We start from the raw sequence: 17,691 nt of genomic DNA on the forward strand, positions 1-17,691 counted from the left end.
AGTCTTTAGGGTTTTCTAAGTATACTATCATGTCATCAGCATAGAGGGATAATTTTACCTCCTCGTTGCCTATTTGGATACCTTTTATTCCCTTCTCTCTTAACCACTCCAATGGTCATGAAAGTACTTGGCAAAGCTCCATGGTTATATATCTCCAGGACTAAGAAGACCCAAACCTTCTTATTTCCCCTCAGCCTTGAATCCTCCCTGCAACCAAGATAAGTCATCACCCAAATATGCCTGCTCCCCCTTGGGTCCCACCAAGATCAGATTAACAAAAATTACAGAAGAGAGACAGACTGTTAGTAAATTTTCCATGAGCCTTCTCCATTGTATTTGCCTCATCTGCTGATATCAGTTCTTCCTTGAAACATTCTTAAAATAATTTTTCCTTTCCCTGGTCTCTCTAAATTCCTTTTCCTCATTTCTCTCCTGAGTCCAAGACCTCCATTTACAAGGTACACTCTTCTCAATTTTCATACCAACAAAATCTCCTTTTTCACCTTCCTTCTAGCCCTCACATTCTAAATAGAGAGAGAGAAAAAAGCATAAAACCACATCCTTAAAAAAAATCCATGGGAAGACCTCTTCATGAAAAATGGGCTCCTGTTTTCATAGTGACATTTGGTTTGATAATATTTGTGGTCTTTTTTTAGTGTTCATTTTCTTCCTTCCCCTAAGCAAAAGTGGCCATTTGACATATTTTTAGAATCCATTCCTTCTAGCTCTCACAATCTAATACTCATTCTTTACTATGACACCCAAATCTAACACCTTCCCTAAGTTACTTTTTCTCTATCTTATAGTTCTCCACCTACCTTGGTCCAAGTTAGTTCATCCCCATTGTCCCTAAACCTGCTACTCTGTCTTAACCTATTTGCACTCATCTTGCTATAGGTCTGCTACTCTCTATATACTAGGTAGATGCACTTTCTGGACTGGACAACTAGTAGCTTCTAGTACCTATGGCTCCAGCACTTGTCATGGGCCTGCAGGAAAATCCAAGTGTTAGACCTACTATACTCATTATGGTGTAAGCCATAAGGAAGGAGTCCAGGATGAAGCTACACAAAAAAAGGGAAGAGAAAGTTGTAAAATTCATAATAGCCTGAGCCCAAGTTACCCCACAACCTTATAAAGACATTAATCTCTCAGGACTAGAGAAACTCACCCAGCCAGTTGACTAATAAACCCCTGTAAGACATTTTTTAAACACCACTTTTCAAATTCTAAGTCATATCAGCCTAGTCTTTGCTAAAGACTATTGGCTTTGTCATCCCTTATGACAAGGGACATATGTGGCCACCTCTGTTCCACATAATTGGACTTCAGAAAATAGCACCTCAAACCCTAACAGAATACCTCTCATAGGTCAGCTAGCACACAATGTAATCCTTCTCCCCACTACAAATGGTACCTGACTACGTTCAATTAACAGCACAAAAGTAGTAGGCAATGTTTCCTCCTCTTATTGTAATCACATCCTTTCCTTGTCAAATAATACCACTCAATGCTTTACTTCAAAATTATTCTTTGTCTATTACAACTCGGCTTATAGCTGTTGCAGATCAGGTGGGCTGAAGTCTGTGTACAAGTCTTTTTAACCTCCAAAATCTCTATACTCACAGACGACCAAGTTCAAAATGCTCTATCCCATCCATCAAAAAAAAAACCCAAACAAACCAAAAAACAAAACAACCGACCATCATTGCTCCATACCCCTAAAAACAAGTCTTGCAGCCACCATAGAAAGCCAATAGAAATTTTTCTCTTCTCTTGAAAGTTGGCTTGCTTCTCCCTTTCCTCAATCTTCTTACATTAATTTTCTTAATCTTGATGTTTAGTCCTTGCCTCATGTGATTTTTCTCTAGTTTTCTACAAGAGCCGACGAGAGTTCTTCAGTCTGTGAACAGTCTGAACTCCTCCTATTATCAACTGAGTACCAACCATTACCCTCCATTGTTACACGTGCCAACTCCGCTGTCTAAAATCAATAGCCTTTCCCCTCCTTTAGATCATCACCGCCATCTAGCAGAGAGTAGTTACAGAAGAGAACCTCAATAGCCCCCAATCAATATAACAAAAGGCTGAAATGTTAGGGCCTCAGAGCTCCTCTGCCTCCCTTCCCCCAGAATAGCCACAGTAATGATCAAATCAGCAGCTGCAACTCTGTTTATCTCTGTTAGAGCTGCAAAACTATTTCACCTCCCTTTCCCAGGATTAACTATCCATGAACCCTAACTTGCTCCTTTATCTTGTACTAAGCAGCTGCAAACATTCTAACTCCCAATTTACTTGTAAGATAATATAAAACTCCACTGTAACTTTAAGTAGGGGCCTGGTCTCTGCTTTAGAGCCAACCCTGCAGTTTATACTCAATAAACTGTCTTTCTCAGCCTGAACTGAGTTCTGTCCTTCCTTGGCGACCTTACGTGTCTTTTTTTTTAAAAATAAATTTTATTTATTTATTTTTAAATGAAATGAACTGTGATTTTAACAAATGTTTACAGAGAAGTTAAATTTTAATTCATCCATTATTGCACATTTTACCCCTTCTCCCCTTCTTCCCTCTCCTCCAGTTCACAGGCTGTGTTTTGGTGTTTTGGTTTTTTTAAAGTATTCATTCACTGTTGCACAATTACCTACCTTTCTCCTCTTCCCAGTCCTCTTTGCAATGATAGACCTCTTATTCTGGGCTGTTGTCATACGTATGCTGCTTAATCATATATTCCTTTTAGACAGTTCTTTCTTTCATCTGTTCCAATGCAGTGGTCCTTATCTATCTACTCTTAACCTATTCTCCTCCCATGTCAGACCTGCTTTATAACAGTGGTGCTATGCAGTATTTGTCCTTTTGTGTCTTAGATATTTCACTCAGCATGATGTGCTCCAGGGTCCCCCATGTTCTGTAATGTTTTATGAGTTCATTGTTTTTCAGTGCTATGTAAATTCCATTGTATGACTGACTATACCATAGGTTCTAATCCATTCATCTGTTTATGGGCACTTGGGTTGCTTCCATCTTTTTGCTATTGTAAATAATGCAGCAACAAACATGAGTGTACATATATCTGTTTGTATGGCCGTTATGGTTTCTTTAGGGTATATTCCCCAAAGTGGAATTGCTTGATTAAATGGTATTTGTTTTGGTTTTTTTTGAGAGAAAAGTCTTTATTTTCAGTATAAAAAATGCCCATTAGGTGGAGGTCAAAGGGGGTAGAGGCAGATGCCTACATAGGGGGCAGCACGGTGGACCTTCCCAGCCCCAGCAGTCCTTTGATCTTGTGTAGGCCTCAGTAGAGTCCCAGGTAAACTATACAGGTCCAGGATGAACAGTAAGAGGGGTCAGAGGTGTAAGTCTCAATGGGAGAGTAGAGGAGGGTCAGCAGAGGTCATGAGAAGTCCAGAATCCAAGGTCAGGCCTGGTCGAAGTTGAGTTTCTTGGCTGGAGGAGTTTCTCCCAGCCCTTCAATATCCACTAGGTCACTGTTGGCGTCAGAGTCGTTCAGAGCACTGAGTGTCACATCAGCTTTCTGCTTCTTTACAGGGGGGCCTCCGGCCTCAGGGACAATGGAGCTGCTGGGTGGGGGGGCTGCTGGAAGAGGCGACAGAATACCAGATGCCACTTTCTTGGGCCCTTTCTTAGGTGATTCGGCTGGAAGGGGAATGCCAGAGTCTTCATACACTTTTCGTTTCACAATGACCTTTATCTGAGCCACTGTCCGTTCCTTGATGACACAGCTGATGTGATTAAGATAGTCCCCAAATCCCTTCACAGCAGCCCTCAGCATCTCTATTTCCGTCTCCGTCCACTTCGTACCCGCGGGCCAAGAGTTGGCCACAAGATGCAGCTGCATCGTCAGCTCCCCGAGCTTCGTGAAGGCGGCGCCGGCCACCGAGAAGATCTCTCCGACCTTGGTGGACGCTGACGTCATGCCCCCTCCCACCCCCCGCGCGCCTCCTCACTGAGACGCTGCCGCCGCCGTCGCCACGCGAGCCGGGACCACGGGCCAATTAAATGGTATTTGTATTTCCAACTTTTTGAGAACATGCCAAACCACCTTCTATAGTGGTTGCATCATTTTACACTCCGACCAGCAGTGAATAAAGGTTCTAATCTCTCCACAACCTCACCAATATTTATTGTTTGATACTCTTTTGAACTTTGCTATTGTTAATGGGGTGACATGATATTTCATAGTGTGTTTGACATCTGAATGTCTTCTTTTGTGAAATATCTATTAACATACTGTGTCCATTTTGCCATTGGGTTATTTACCTTTTTCTTATTGAGGTGCTGGAGTATTCTATAATTTTTAGATACAAGTCCCTTATCAGATATGTCATTACCAGATATTTTTCCCCCAGTCTGTGGCTTTCTTTTTTACCCTATTGGGGAAGTTGTTTGATGTGCACAGGGATTTGATTCTTAGAAGGTCCCATTCATCTATTTTGTTCTCTTCTGGTTGTAGGTAAATAGGTCAGTCTGTAAGAGTGTCAGAGTCAGTGAAACCGGCTATGGACAGGGCTGACTTCAGAGCTGTTGTACATAGATAGGGTCACTATGAGTCACAGGTGACTCAAATGACATTTAACAACAACAGAGAGAGAAAGAGATTTATCTAAAGAAAATGGTTCATGTGGTTGTAGAAGCTGGAAAAATCTCAAATCAGTAGATCAGCGGTGAGACTTCTCCAGACTCAGGTAAGTGCAAGGTCAGAGGAACATAAGATTGGCAGCAGTTTGCTAGCTCCTGAACTGGGGAGTCTGGTAAATTCAAGACCACAGATAATACCACAGGCCTCTAGATCAAGACTCCAAGAACAACAGATGATGAAGAGCCAGATCCAAGATCCAAATAGAGCTAATAGCTGGAGAGCTGGCACGTGCTTACATATTGGCTACAGGCCACACACCAAAGGAAAACTCCCTTTCAACTAATTGGTAGCTCCTAGCAGATTTCCTCGTGGAGGTGATTTCAGGTCTCATTACAGGAGAGACGACATTGCAACTACAAAACTGCTGAGAGTCATGGCTCAGCCCAGGTGACACACAATCTTAGAGATTGAACACAATCATAGTCAACACTTTGTCAGTTTGTTACCTGTACCGATCACCTTAAAACTCATGCAATCTATAAACAAAGACAATTATAAACTCTCTTCTGCCCAGCATGATAAAACTGACATGCATACAACAGGAAATGCACTACTATCCTATTTACATATTGTATATTTTGTTAGAAAAATATTCAATGCTTATACATAACACCTACAGTTCTCATTTCTGCACCTGTTAGATAGTTGTAGTTGGTTTTTAGAATTGTTATCTTCCACCCCCCAGCCCATATTCCTTCTGCCCTCAGCAGGCACTCAGCTGGTAGAGTTTTTTTGTCTGATGAGGTGAGCCAAACCTTCATTCCTGGACTATTAGTAATCATACTGTCACTAGGTTGATATAATTTTTCATTGACTTTAATCACAGGGCATTAAATACTAAGAGATATCCTAGAAGTCTGTATTCCAGACATAGGCTTCTTTGCCTTCAGTATGTACTATTGATCCGATTTGTCACCTGGTAATTAGGATCATTACACTAGTCAATATAGTAAATTCCTTTTCTTTTTGATCTAGAGGTGTGGAATACCCAAGGTGACTGAGTAGCATTCTTTTTTTTAAACTTTTTTTTTAATTTTTGTGTGTACCATCAAATTGGATCTGACTGGTACAGGAAGCGATTGTCCCTCCTTCTCCAGCAGAGCATCTGGATTTGGCCCACGCACCTCTGGGATTGCAGTGCAGCTTCCTGCCACTAGGCCACCAGAGCTCCCTTGACTGAGTGGCGTTCTTAAATTTGTTGTTGTTATGTGCTATTGAGTCACCTGCGACTCGTAGCGACCCTAAGTACAACAGCCCTAAACCCTGCTCTATCCTTTTCCAGTCTTATTATCTCTGACACACCAACCCTCATTACCCCAGTCACTGAATCAATCCATCTCATTGTCTTCCTCTTCTGCATTGTCCCTCCACCTTCCCAAGTAAGACATCCCTCTCCAAGGACTGGTCCCTCCTTGCAACATGTCCAGAGTATGTCAGATGAAGCTTCAGAATCCTTACCTCCAAGAAGCAGCCTGGTTTAACCCTATGCAGGATGAACTTGGTTGTTCTCTTAGCAGGCCATGGTATAGTCAATACTCTTCTCCAACATCACAGCTCAAAGGCATCAATTCTCCTTGTAGCATTCCTTGTCATTGTCCAGCTCTCTGATGCATGGCAAGTAGTTGCAAAGACCATGGTCTGTATCAGGAGCACTGACGTCATTGCTCCTCAGTACTTTGGCGAGATCTCTGACAACAGACTTTTCCAATGCAATATGTCTTTTAATGTCCCGACCACTGGTGCCAAAATTCTTAATTTACAGATCAATAAAATCAATATTTTGTCTCCATGAAGGACTATTCCTCCTTTTGAACTAAGACTTCCAGGCCTTCAGACCAGGGCCAGGAAGCATAATTTTGTGAGTGGGTCAGTAGGGGAAGTGGGAATTGGTACCACTCTCTGCACCATAACTTAGGTGCTGGGTTAGAGTATATTCAGCCTCCTGGACAACCCACAGTGACTACTGCAATGGACTGTAGTGTGTCAGGAAGTGTGAGGATGGCATAGGATAGGACAGTGTTCAGATTTGTTCTTCATAGTGTCACTATGGGACATACTTGACATTAGATGAATGACAACAACAGCTCCACACAGCCCCAATCCTGCGAGGTATTGCCATCCAGCTCTTCTGTCAAGCCAGCTGCTTCAGGATGATGGGAAACATGGTAAAAGTAATGAGTTCCATGAGCATAGGTACATTGCTGCATTACATTGACCAGAAAGTAAGGTCCTTGATCTGACGCAATGCTATGTAAAATACTGAACGTAAATAAGATGTTCTGTAAGTCCACATATGGTAGTTTTGGCAAAAGCATTGCATTGCAGGCAAACCCTGTCCAAGTAAATGTTCCTCTAAGAACAAAATGCTAACTCTTCCTTTTTTATTAATTTTAATGAAAGTTTACAGAGACTTAGGATTTCTAGTCACTCATTGTTGCACTTTTCTCCCTGCTCACCCCTCCTCCTCAATTCACTCTTTGAAAAGTAAAAGAAAGTGTGTGTGTGTGTGTGTGTGTGTGTGTGCGCGCGCGCGCGCGCACAGTCATATCAGATCTGACTGGTACAGGAGGAGATCGCCCCTCCTTCTCCAGTGAAGCATCTGATGGATTAGAACCATGCACCTCTGGGATTGCAGTGCAGCTTCTTGCCATGAGGCGACCAGAGCTCCCTAAAGAAAAGTTCTTTCATTGTTATACAATCCTTTCCCCCAAGTCCACTCCACTCTGCAGCCTTCACTTTTATCACAGAAAGAGTAAAATGCTACTCTTTCTGTGATAAAAGTGGTTCAATGTACTTGACCTGCCACCCAGATGCCAGTTGCCTCAAGAAATTGTTCCATACGAGGTCTCTGCTGGCTGATTGGTCACTCAGAAATTACTTTTGTGAGTGGAAGTCAGGGTTGCTGAGCTCCTGCATAACTTTCATGCCCACCAGCACGACCACTTTGTTAATTAATCCACTGGCTATTGACAGGAGTGACTGAGGAAGAAGGATGACTTGTATCCACACAATGTGACATCCAGTCCACTTAAATGTTAAAATCCTCCTCTGCTGGAGTCACCCTTTAGTGAACATTTATATTAGATAGAAATATCTTCACTTTTTTTTTCCATTCAGAGAGTTCTATCCTCATTCCTTTTCTCTATGCCTCCTTGTCACCAAATTTCCAGTCATGTTTCTTGTAAGTCCCTGACCATCCAACCAAACCCTTGGCCACAGCCCATAAATCCATATATAATTGCATATGTGACCATTTCTCCTAAGAAAAATAAACAAGCATGTGAACTACTGAAAACTGTCCACTGGGAAGATTTTCCTTACTCAGTACTGTCCTTTAGGGAGGTCCCAAAAAGAAACTGAGATATTACTGCTGTCCACTTTCAGTTGGTGCCTGCATGTTGTGCAGAATCACCTAGAATCAAGGAACAATGCTGGTCTTCTTTAGTTACCGATTGTAAGGAATTTCCTGTGGGGCCATAGGTGCAGACCAGGAGGGGGAAGGTAATGTGACATGAGTGGAGAACATGGACATTTGGGCCATTTCCTCATGCAATTTACTTGTGCCTTGAGGTCCTTCTTGAGCCTGATCTCGTATGTTGTTTTTGTTGTGTACAGTTGAGTTGGAACTGACCCATACATGACACTCTGGAGGGTTTTCAGAGCCAGTTAATCTCATGGGAGGAGATTGCCCATTCTTTTCCTGTGAAGGAGCTGGTGGCCTTGAGCAACATGCCTTTGGGATTACAGCCAGCTTTTTGCCACTAGGCCACCAGAGCTCCCTTGTATGTACAACCTAAATGATGGGCTGCTGTGGAAGCCCAATTTTATGACTTTGTGGTTCAGACAATTTCCGGTTCAGGATAGGTAGCTCAGGCTGCATGGTGACTTGGCGGCTCATAGATAGTTAAGGCATTCATTCTCTAGAGAGATGTAGTAACAAGTCAAAAGCTTTTTCTCAAAAAGATGTAACACTGTTCCATTACATTGATTATATTGTTTGATTGGTCCTAGTAAGGAAGAAATATAAGTTCCTTAAGGTATTCATGTGCTAAAGATTGTAAAATGTTGTTGTTGTTGTTGTTTAATGCCATCGAGTCGTAGATGACTGATAGCGACCCTATGAACGAACAGCCTGAGCACTGTTCATACATAGAGTTTCCAGAGGCAAGCCGTTTTGGAAGTGGATGCCACTCCTGCTTCCAGGCTTGATTTAGTCGGGAAGCTCCAGCCAACACTGTCCACCATGGGTGCCCATTACCACGATTGGCACATCACTGTCACAGGCTTCAGCATCACAGCAACCACGAGTTACCTCTGTACAGCAATGCACAGGTGCCTTCCACTTCAGTGAAATTTCTTGGGTCCAGCATTATAGGGCACGTTGCATCTTGTGGAAAGTAAAGGTCATCACGGTCTCTGAGGAGTAAATGACAAAATAATGTCAAAGTGTTGCTACACCTCTGACGTAGGACAGTCAAGTAGCATTGCTAGACTTGAAGCTAAACGTAAACAGCCTCTGACAAAAGCCTTCTTAAAAGCAGAAATGGAGAATAAAAGGCATTAATCAGATCAATAATTGCACACCAGATACAAGGAAATGTATTCATTTGCTCAAGCAGTGAAACTAAATCTGTAACGGCTGCAGCTGGAGCTACGACTTGGTTATGTTTAAAAAAATCTACTGACATTCTCAAAGACCTATCTGTGTGTGTGTGTGTGTGTGTGCGCGCACACACGCAGGTCATATAGGCAAGTTAAACGGGATAGGAATGTGGTAGGAATTACCACCCTAGTATCTTTCAGATCCTTTATTGTGGTATGAACATTTTCAGTCCATTCAGGAGCATAGTCCTGCTTTTATTTTACTCTTTTCCTAGCTGGAGGCAGTGCTAATGGCTTCCACTTGGATTTCCTTACCATAATGGTCTTTATTTCTTATGTCAGAGATCCAGTGTGGGGGTTCTGCCAGTTGCTGCATATCTCTATTCCAATTATGCATTCTGGAACTGGAGAAATCACTATAGAATGGGCTTGGGGACCCACTTGTGGGATAGACCAGAGCTAAACAAGACTCCATTAATATTCTGGCATCCATGTGCCCCCACTCTGACATAAAGTCCAGCCTCCCTAATGATCTATTTTTGCATATAGGTTGAAAAAGTATGGAGAAAAGCTACATTCCTACCAAACTCCTTTCTTGATTTTGAACTATGCAGTGTTCCTTTGCTCTGTTCAGACAATAGCTTCTTGGTATAGGTTTCACATGCGCACAATCAAGTGTTCTGGGATTACCTTCTTTTCAATATTAGCCACAATTTGTTGTGATCCACACAGTCTAATGCCTTTGCATAGTCGATAAAACCCAAACAGACATCCATCTGGTACTCTCTGCTTTCAGCAAGATCCATCTGACTTGGCAATGACCTCTTCGGAACCCAGCTTGTATTTCTGGAAATTCTCTGTTGATGTTCAAGTCATCTTTAAATAATCTTCAGCAAGATTTTGCTTGTGTGTGATAACACTGATAGTGTTTGATAATTTTCACACTCTCTTAAGACACCTTTTTTTTTTAGAGAATGGTAATAAATATGTATCTCTTCCAGTCATTTGGTCAGGTAACTGTCCTCCAGATTTCTTGGCACAACCTTGTGAGCATGTCCAGGGCAGCATCTATTTGTTGAAATATCTCAATTGGTATTCTATCCATTCCTGGGACCTTATTATTTGCCAGTTCTTTTAGAGCAGCTTGAACTTCCTTCTTCATTACCATTGGTTCTTCTTGATCATATGCTGCTGTTGTCATTATGTGCTGTTGGGTTGCTTGCAACTCATAACAACCCTATATACAATAGTTCTGAACCGTGCTCTATCCTGAGCCAACCTCATCATCTCTGACACACCTACCCCTACTATCTTAGTCGCTGAGTCAATTGAGGGTCTTCCTCTCTTGTACTGACCCTCCATCATCCCAAGCATGATGTCCCTCTCCAAGGGCCGGTCCTTCCTTGCAACATGCCCAAAGTATGTCAGACAGAGCTACTTTATGAAATTTTTCTGTGTCAAGCCAGTTCTTTTTGGTACAAAGACTCTGTGTATTCCTTCCATCCTCTTTTGATGGTTCCTGGGTCATTCAATATTCTGCCTATAGCATCTTTAAGTACTGCAACTTGAAGCTTGCATTTGCTCTTCAGTTAGTTCAGCTTCAGAAGTGCTGAGTGGGTTTATCTCTTTTGATTTTCAGACTATAGCTCTTTGCACATTTCATTATAATACTTTGTCTTCCTGAGTTGCCCTTTGAAATCTTCTATTCAACTCTTCAAACCAAGAAACAGTCTTTGAAACAGAATAAGATATATTACATGGTTTAAAATATGGAAAAGTGTGTGTCAGAGGTGTCTTTTCACTATGGTTTTTCAGTCTGTATACTGAGCAAATAATCCAAACACTTGGTCCACATGAGTAAGAATGTGGCATCAGGATTGAAGGCTGAGTTATTAACAACTTGAAGCAATGTGCAAGCAACACAACCTTGTGCAAGCATACAGAAAAGAAAGAAGACTTGTAGCATTTATTGATGAAGTACAGTATTAACGATTATAGTCTTAGTGTGGTCACCTTAACTTAAAGAAAACAAAAGTCCTCATGATTGGACCAAAGCACATCATGACAAGTGAAGAAAAAAAAATTAAAGATGTCAAGAATTTCTGTTTACTTGGATCCACAATCAAAACCCGTAGAAGCAGCAGTGAAGAAATTGATGGTTATGTTGAAAAAACCTACGGCCAAGGACCTCTTTTAAAGTAAGCAAGGATATCACTTTGAGGACTAAGACTCACCTGAGGCAAACCATGGTATTTTCACGTACCTCATACACATATGGGAAGCTGGGCAGAGGCCAGAAAATAATCAATGCCTTTGAACCATGGTGTTGATGAAGAATATTGAGTGTATCATGACTGCCAAAAGAACAAATGAATCTGTCTTGTAAGAAGTGCAGTCAGAATGGGTCTTGGATGCAAGGATGACAAGAGCTCATCCCACGTGCTTTGGGCATGCTGTCAGGGGAATCCAGTACCTGGAGGAAGACATGCACGGTGACGTGCAAGGTCAACAAAAAAAGATGAAGACCCCTCAGATGGTTTGACACAGTAGCTGCAACCGTGGGCTCAGACACAGCATGAGTTATGAGACTGAAGCAGGACTGAACAATTTTGTTATCCTGTGCATAAGATTTTTATAAATCAGAGCCAACTAATATTATTGATGACAGCTAACATCACAGAGTAGAGGAGCAGACAGCCTCATCTTTCTCCCAACAAACAGCTGGTGAATTTGAGCCACTAGCTTTTCTACTTCACACTGGCAATCTACTGCACTACCCTGGGTATTCTAAACCAGTGAAGCTTATATATTCAGAGAGAGGGGAAACATTTATCTTAAGAAAATGTCTTACGTGGCCGAAGAGCTGGCAAGTCTCAAATCCTTGGCCTATGTGCCAGGCTGGAGGGTTGTCCTGAGTCACATAAATTCAGGAAGACTGGCAGGTCTGAGAGCAGGTTACTCTCCCTGGCAGTGGAGATGGAAGAATCCAGCTACAACAAGTAATTACAGCAAGCAGCTGGTTCACAGGCAGTGGAGGCTACCTAATTTCAAAATTAATTAAACTCAAGTTCAAAGTACCAGAAATCAGAAGATGGTAATAAGCAGTACCCAGCTGGAGCAGAAAATCAAATAACTTTGTTAGAACGGCCATATATGTTGACTGCAAGTTGATTGGTTGTCATTGCGGATCTCATTATAGGGAATGACTATATCATAACAGCAGAACCACTGAGAGTCTCTCCTCATAACTTCAACCCTTACAACTGGTCATATTGTTTTTCAGACCAACTTGCAACATACTGGTGAGTCTTAAAATCAGTTTAGTGTTTTAAAATGTGCAAGAATGCTCACCTATGTTTAATGCTGTGTTATTCACAATAACAAAGAGATGGAAGAAACCCATGTCCCCATCAACAAACAATTGTATAGAAAAACTATAGTACATTCACATGATGGAATACTATGCAGCATTGGAAAAAAAGAACTTGTAAAACATTATGCAGTATGGTGGAGCCTGGAGGACTTTATGCTGAGTGAAATATCTCAGTCACAAAAGGATAATCAGAAAAACACTGCATAACACCGCTGTTATAAGATAAGACAGACATGGTGGGGATGGAGAGAGAATGGGGAAAGAGTGGATAGATAACGAACATCGCATTAGAACAGATGAGGGGAAGAACTGTCCGAAAGGAATATATGATTATGCATTATATGTATGAGAACCATCTGGAGCAAGGGGTGCAGAAGAAAATGTGTAACAATAAATAAAAAAAATATTACCAAAGCAAGAATGAGAAACAGTAGTTTTGGTAAGTATTGTATACCAAAGCAAGAATGAGAAACAGTAGTTTTGGTAAGTATTGTAAAATATGTTCCAGGTATATGCACTATATACTTACATAAGTCTTGATATGTAATGTATTTTTTACTACATTTCTCTATAGTATTTATAGTAAGTGTTTGTTGAAGCTACACAAATTTCCTGAGTTCTCTTGCAATTTCACAGCTCGAGTCTCAGTTCTTCCTGAGGAATTGGATCAACTCCTTAAAGAACAGATCTTACGCTTGGAGTGCCCAGGTAGTACCACAAGAGGGCAGCATGCCCGGTCCTGTTGTGTCTTGAATTCTAGTCCTGCACCCTCAGCCTGGCCTCCATTGGCTGCAGGCATCTGCCTTGTGAGGTGGTGATGCGGTGACTTCTCAGAGCAGCAACCTCTGAAATACATTTTAGACACCGGTTCAGCTCCATGCACCACCAGACTACCAAGCTGTTCCGGGATGCTCACAGATCCTGCAGTTGCCAAAGCGCGATGACTGTGGACAGATGGTTCCAGGAGCTGACACCTTCCCCCTAACACTCTTCCCCCCAGACTGGTTTTCTTCCCCCCAGCTACTTCTCTGCGCCCAGGTGTCTCTGGCAGTATTTTGTGATCTTTTTTTGTTACCTGATTTTTACCTTTTTTGCATGCAGAGAAAATTCCCAGGAAGATAGTGTTTTTAGTTAAAAACCAGTTCAACTCAAACCAAATTGTTTTGCCCATTAGGTGCTGAGTCTTTCCAAGGCGAAGGGCTTGACGCAACTTAGGAGCTCCTGCCAAAGTGCTCCAGTTGTCTTGCTGTGGGCACTAGAGTGTCTCTGCTCTTTCTCTGCCCCTGCCTGAGAAGCTGGCCTTCCACTTCTCCCCTGCTCCTGCAGCTTTCTCAGTCAGCAAAGTGCCAGAGAAGCTGGATGTGGTGGTGATTGGCAGTGGCTTTGGAGGTCTGGCTGCAGCTGCGATTCTGGCCAAGGCCGGTAAGCGAGTTCTGGTGCTGGAGCAGCATACCAAGGCAGGGGGCTGTTGCCATACCTTTGGCCAGGATGGCCTTGAATTTGACACAGGTAAGGCTCGTGTGGAAAGGGTTGGGAGCATGGCTGCATCCTTCAGGGCCCTGGGACAGCCACTGTGGGAAGATATCAGGCATCTCTGTGATTTTAGGGCTCTGCCTGCTCCCTCTGTCTTTCCTTGTCTGACCTGTCCTTCCACAGGGACCTGAAGTGGGCAGGGATGGGGTCGTTTCCATCGTGAACCCCTCCTACAGAGATGGTGGGCATGTCAGACCACCTCTTCCACCTGCTTTCCTGTCTATTCTCCAGAGTGCCCTCCCCACTCCTATGGTACTCTTTTCTCTCCCTCCAACCAGGAATCCATTACATTGGGTGTATGCAGGAGGGCAGCATTGGCAGTTTTATCTTTGACCAAATCACCGAGGGACAGCTAGACTGGACTCCCCTGGCCTCTCCCTTTGATGTTATGGTGCTGGACGAACCCAGTGGCCGCAAGGGGTTCCTCACATATAGTGGGGAGAAAGCCTATATTAAGGGTCTGAAGAAGAAATTTCCTCAAGAAACGGCTGCCATTGACAAGTATATGAAGACGGTTAAGGTAATATGGACACGCTGAGGAGGCTAGTTTCTCCTCAGCCAGGCTGACAGTCTTCATTACTGGACTGTCTTCATGAGTGGTGAGGAAGGCAGGAAGGAAACAGCCCTGTCCTGAGTCCAGCTCTCTGCCCACAAGGCCCTTTTCTCTGGAGCTTTGGCCCAGCAGCTGTCACTCCCACTTCTGGCCTCTTAGGGACACCATCTTCTTTCTGGCTGCAGTGACTACAAGGGGTCGGCTTTCTACCACTTTACACTTCATCTCTGACCAACTTGTAAGTATTAAGGATTTTGAGCAGGAAATGATACAGAAGAGGATTCATGTACATATTGGATAAGGATTTAATATTTAGACTGTATAGAAACTCATACAATTTAGTAATAAAAAGACAAACCATTGAAAATGAAAAAAAAATGGGCAAAAGAACCTGAGGCTTTCCCCCTTATCTCCTTTCAAGGGGGAAGGTCTGCCCCTTTGGGGATGTAACTTTCTAATAAAGAACTTAAACAGAATTCTAAGAAAAAAAGACAAACTGCTTACAAGCACATGGAAAGTTCTCAACGTCATTACCTATTAAGCCCAGTGGTCCTGGGTTTAAGGAGTAATGAAAGATTCATGGTCATTCAGACTCAGGTCACACCCCTCGCTGAGTTTCTGAGGCTAGAAATCTGCTGCACACCTTTCTCCCATGGAGCAGCTGCTGAATTCAAATTGCTGACTTTTTTTTAGCAACTTGACACATAGTGAACAAAGCCACCAGGGCTCCTTTATTAGTCATCACTCACTCATTGTCATCAGGTTGGAATCAACTCAGAACTCCATTGGGTTTTTGAGTCTGTAAATAGCATGGAAGGAGGTTGCAAATCTTTCTCCCAAGGAGCTGCTGATACATTTGAACTGCCAGCATGGCAGCCTTGGGTTCGAAGCATGACTCACTCTGGCATAAGCCATTTTGTTCACCATTGTTGTTTGATACCCAGATGGAACTGACCCATAACTGGACCCACACCAGAGCCTCCAGTGGGTTTTTTGGAGGCAGTGACTTGCATGGGAAATTGCTCATCTTTCTCCTGCTTTCACCATTAGGTAAATGCAAATCAATAGTACAGTGAGACAGCACTTCATACCCAATGGTATGATTAAAAAGGAATTAAAAACAATGAGTATTGTAGAGAACGTGGAAACATACAAATCCTCATCTGTTGCTGATGCTATTGTATAAACCATACAGCTACTGTGGAAGACACATTTAATAGTTCTTCAGAAAGGTGGATATAGGATTGCCATATGACCTAGTAATTCTACTCCTAGGTATATGCCAAATAGATCTGAAAACAGGAGTATAAGCAGATGCATGTACACCAGTGTTTATTGATTGCAGCACTGTTCACAATAGCAAAAAGGTAGGGACAGTGCTAGATACCTGTTATCTGATGAATGGATAAAAAATATAGTTCATACAAAAAGTGACCTATTTGTCAGTCCCTTCCATAATAGAAACGAAGCCCTAATGTCTGCTGTGTTGTTGTTGTTGTTGTTATGTGCTGTTGAATTGCTTGTGACTCATAGCAACCCTATGTACAACAACCCTAAATTCTGCTCTGTCCTGGGCCAATCTCACTGCCTCCGATACACCCATCCTGATTACCCCAGTCACTGAATCAACCTACCTCATAGAGGGTCTTCCCCTCCTGTGCTGTCCCTCCACCCTACCAAGCATGATGTCCCTCTCCAAGAACTGGTCCCTCCTCACAATATGTCCACAGTATGTCAGATGAAGCTTCAGAATCCTTGCCTCCAAGGAGCCGCCTGGTCTAACCCTTTCCAGGATGATTCTGTTTGTTTTCCTAGCAGTCCATAGTACCCTCAAGACTCTTCTTCAGCACCACAGTTCAAAGGCATCAATTCTCCTTCTATCCTCCCTAGTCACTGTCCAACTCTCTGATGCATAACAAGTGATTGCAAAGAGCATGGCCTGTATCAGATGCACCTTAGTCTCCAGAGAGACACCATGTTCCTTCAGTACTTTGGAGAGGTCCCTAACAGCAGACTTTCCCATGGCAGTACGTCTTTTAATTTCCTGGCTACTAGTGCCAAGAGTGTTGACTGTGTACAATCTCAATCTCTTCACCATCTATCCTACTGCTTCCAATTAGTCCAGTGGTGAGAATCTTTGTCTTCTTGACACTGAACCTCAATCCTTATTGAAAGCTGCAGCCCTTGACCCTCTGCAGCAAGCGCTTCAGGTCCTCCTCAATTTCAGCAAGCAGGTTTGAGTCATCTGCATAACGCAGGTTGTTGATAGATCTTCCACCAATCCTGAACCCACATTTCTTCTCATAGAGCCCAGCCTCCCAGATAATCTGTTCTGCATACAGGTTTACTGAAGATGCTACTGAAGATTATCCAAAAACGACTGCAACAGCACATTAGCAGAGAACTGCCAGAAGTCCAGGCTGGGTTTGGAAGAGGTCGTGGTAGTAGGGATATTGTAGCTAATGTTAGATGGATCTTGGCTGAAAGCAAGGAATACCAGAGGAATGTCTATCAGTGTTTCATTGATTATGCAAAGGTGTATGATTGTGTGGATCATAACAAACTGTGGCTGACTCTGAGAAGAATGGGAATCCCAGAACACTTGTTTGTGCTAATGCAAAACCTATACTTGGACCAAGAGGCAGTCATCAGAACAAAGCAAGGAAACAATGCATGGTTCAAAATTGGGAAGGGCATGCGCCGGGCATATGTCCTGTCTCCATACCTCTCTAATGCCTGCTATAATATGGATTTTTTTAATTTTAATATTTTTTTATTGGGAAAAACATATTGGGGGTACAAGGAGGTGAAGGTTGGGGGCAGAAGGGTAAGGATGGGCCAGGATGCAATTGCAGAGCTGCACAGTTTGGTCGGTGGGGGGAGCAGGTGAAGGAAATGATGAGGGTCCAGTGGGGACCAGATGCTACAGAGGAATGACAAGCATTTTCCAATAGTAATTAAACCAACTGTCT

At 42.8% G+C, this 17,691-nt stretch overlaps 1 protein-coding gene and 1 pseudogene across 2 annotated transcripts; one reads left to right on the forward strand and one right to left on the reverse strand.

The window, feature by feature from the left end:
* LOC102871332 overlaps nt 1-17,691 on the forward strand; it is a 51,717-nt pseudogene that overhangs the window by 10,693 nt on the left and 23,333 nt on the right.
* LOC102859662 (chromatin complexes subunit BAP18-like) lies at nt 3,417-3,935 on the reverse strand. 2 transcript variants are annotated; one of them, XM_006900379.1, is made up of 2 exons: nt 3,821-3,935; nt 3,417-3,718 (listed from the first exon to the last, which is right to left on the reverse strand). In XM_006900379.1, exons 1-2 carry the CDS (start codon nt 3,933-3,935, stop codon nt 3,417-3,419), a joined length of 417 nt encoding a protein of 138 aa, XP_006900441.1. The 2 variants fall into 2 exon arrangements, with proteins under 2 accessions (XP_006900441.1, XP_006900440.1); XM_006900378.1 differs by having other exon boundaries at nt 3,417-3,935.

Source organism: Elephantulus edwardii, unplaced genomic scaffold (assembly GCF_000299155.1).
Source record: "Elephantulus edwardii isolate Elephantulus edwardi_28Jun2011 unplaced genomic scaffold, EleEdw1.0 scaffold00283, whole genome shotgun sequence".
Classification (NCBI taxonomy): domain Eukaryota; kingdom Metazoa; phylum Chordata; class Mammalia; order Macroscelidea; family Macroscelididae; genus Elephantulus; species Elephantulus edwardii.

Bases quoted from the DNA above. Each gene is read 5' to 3' on its own strand.
- LOC102859662 (XM_006900378.1), bottom strand. From the start codon at position 3,935: ATGACGTCAGCGTCCACCAAGGTCGGAGAGATCTTCTCGGTGGCCGGC.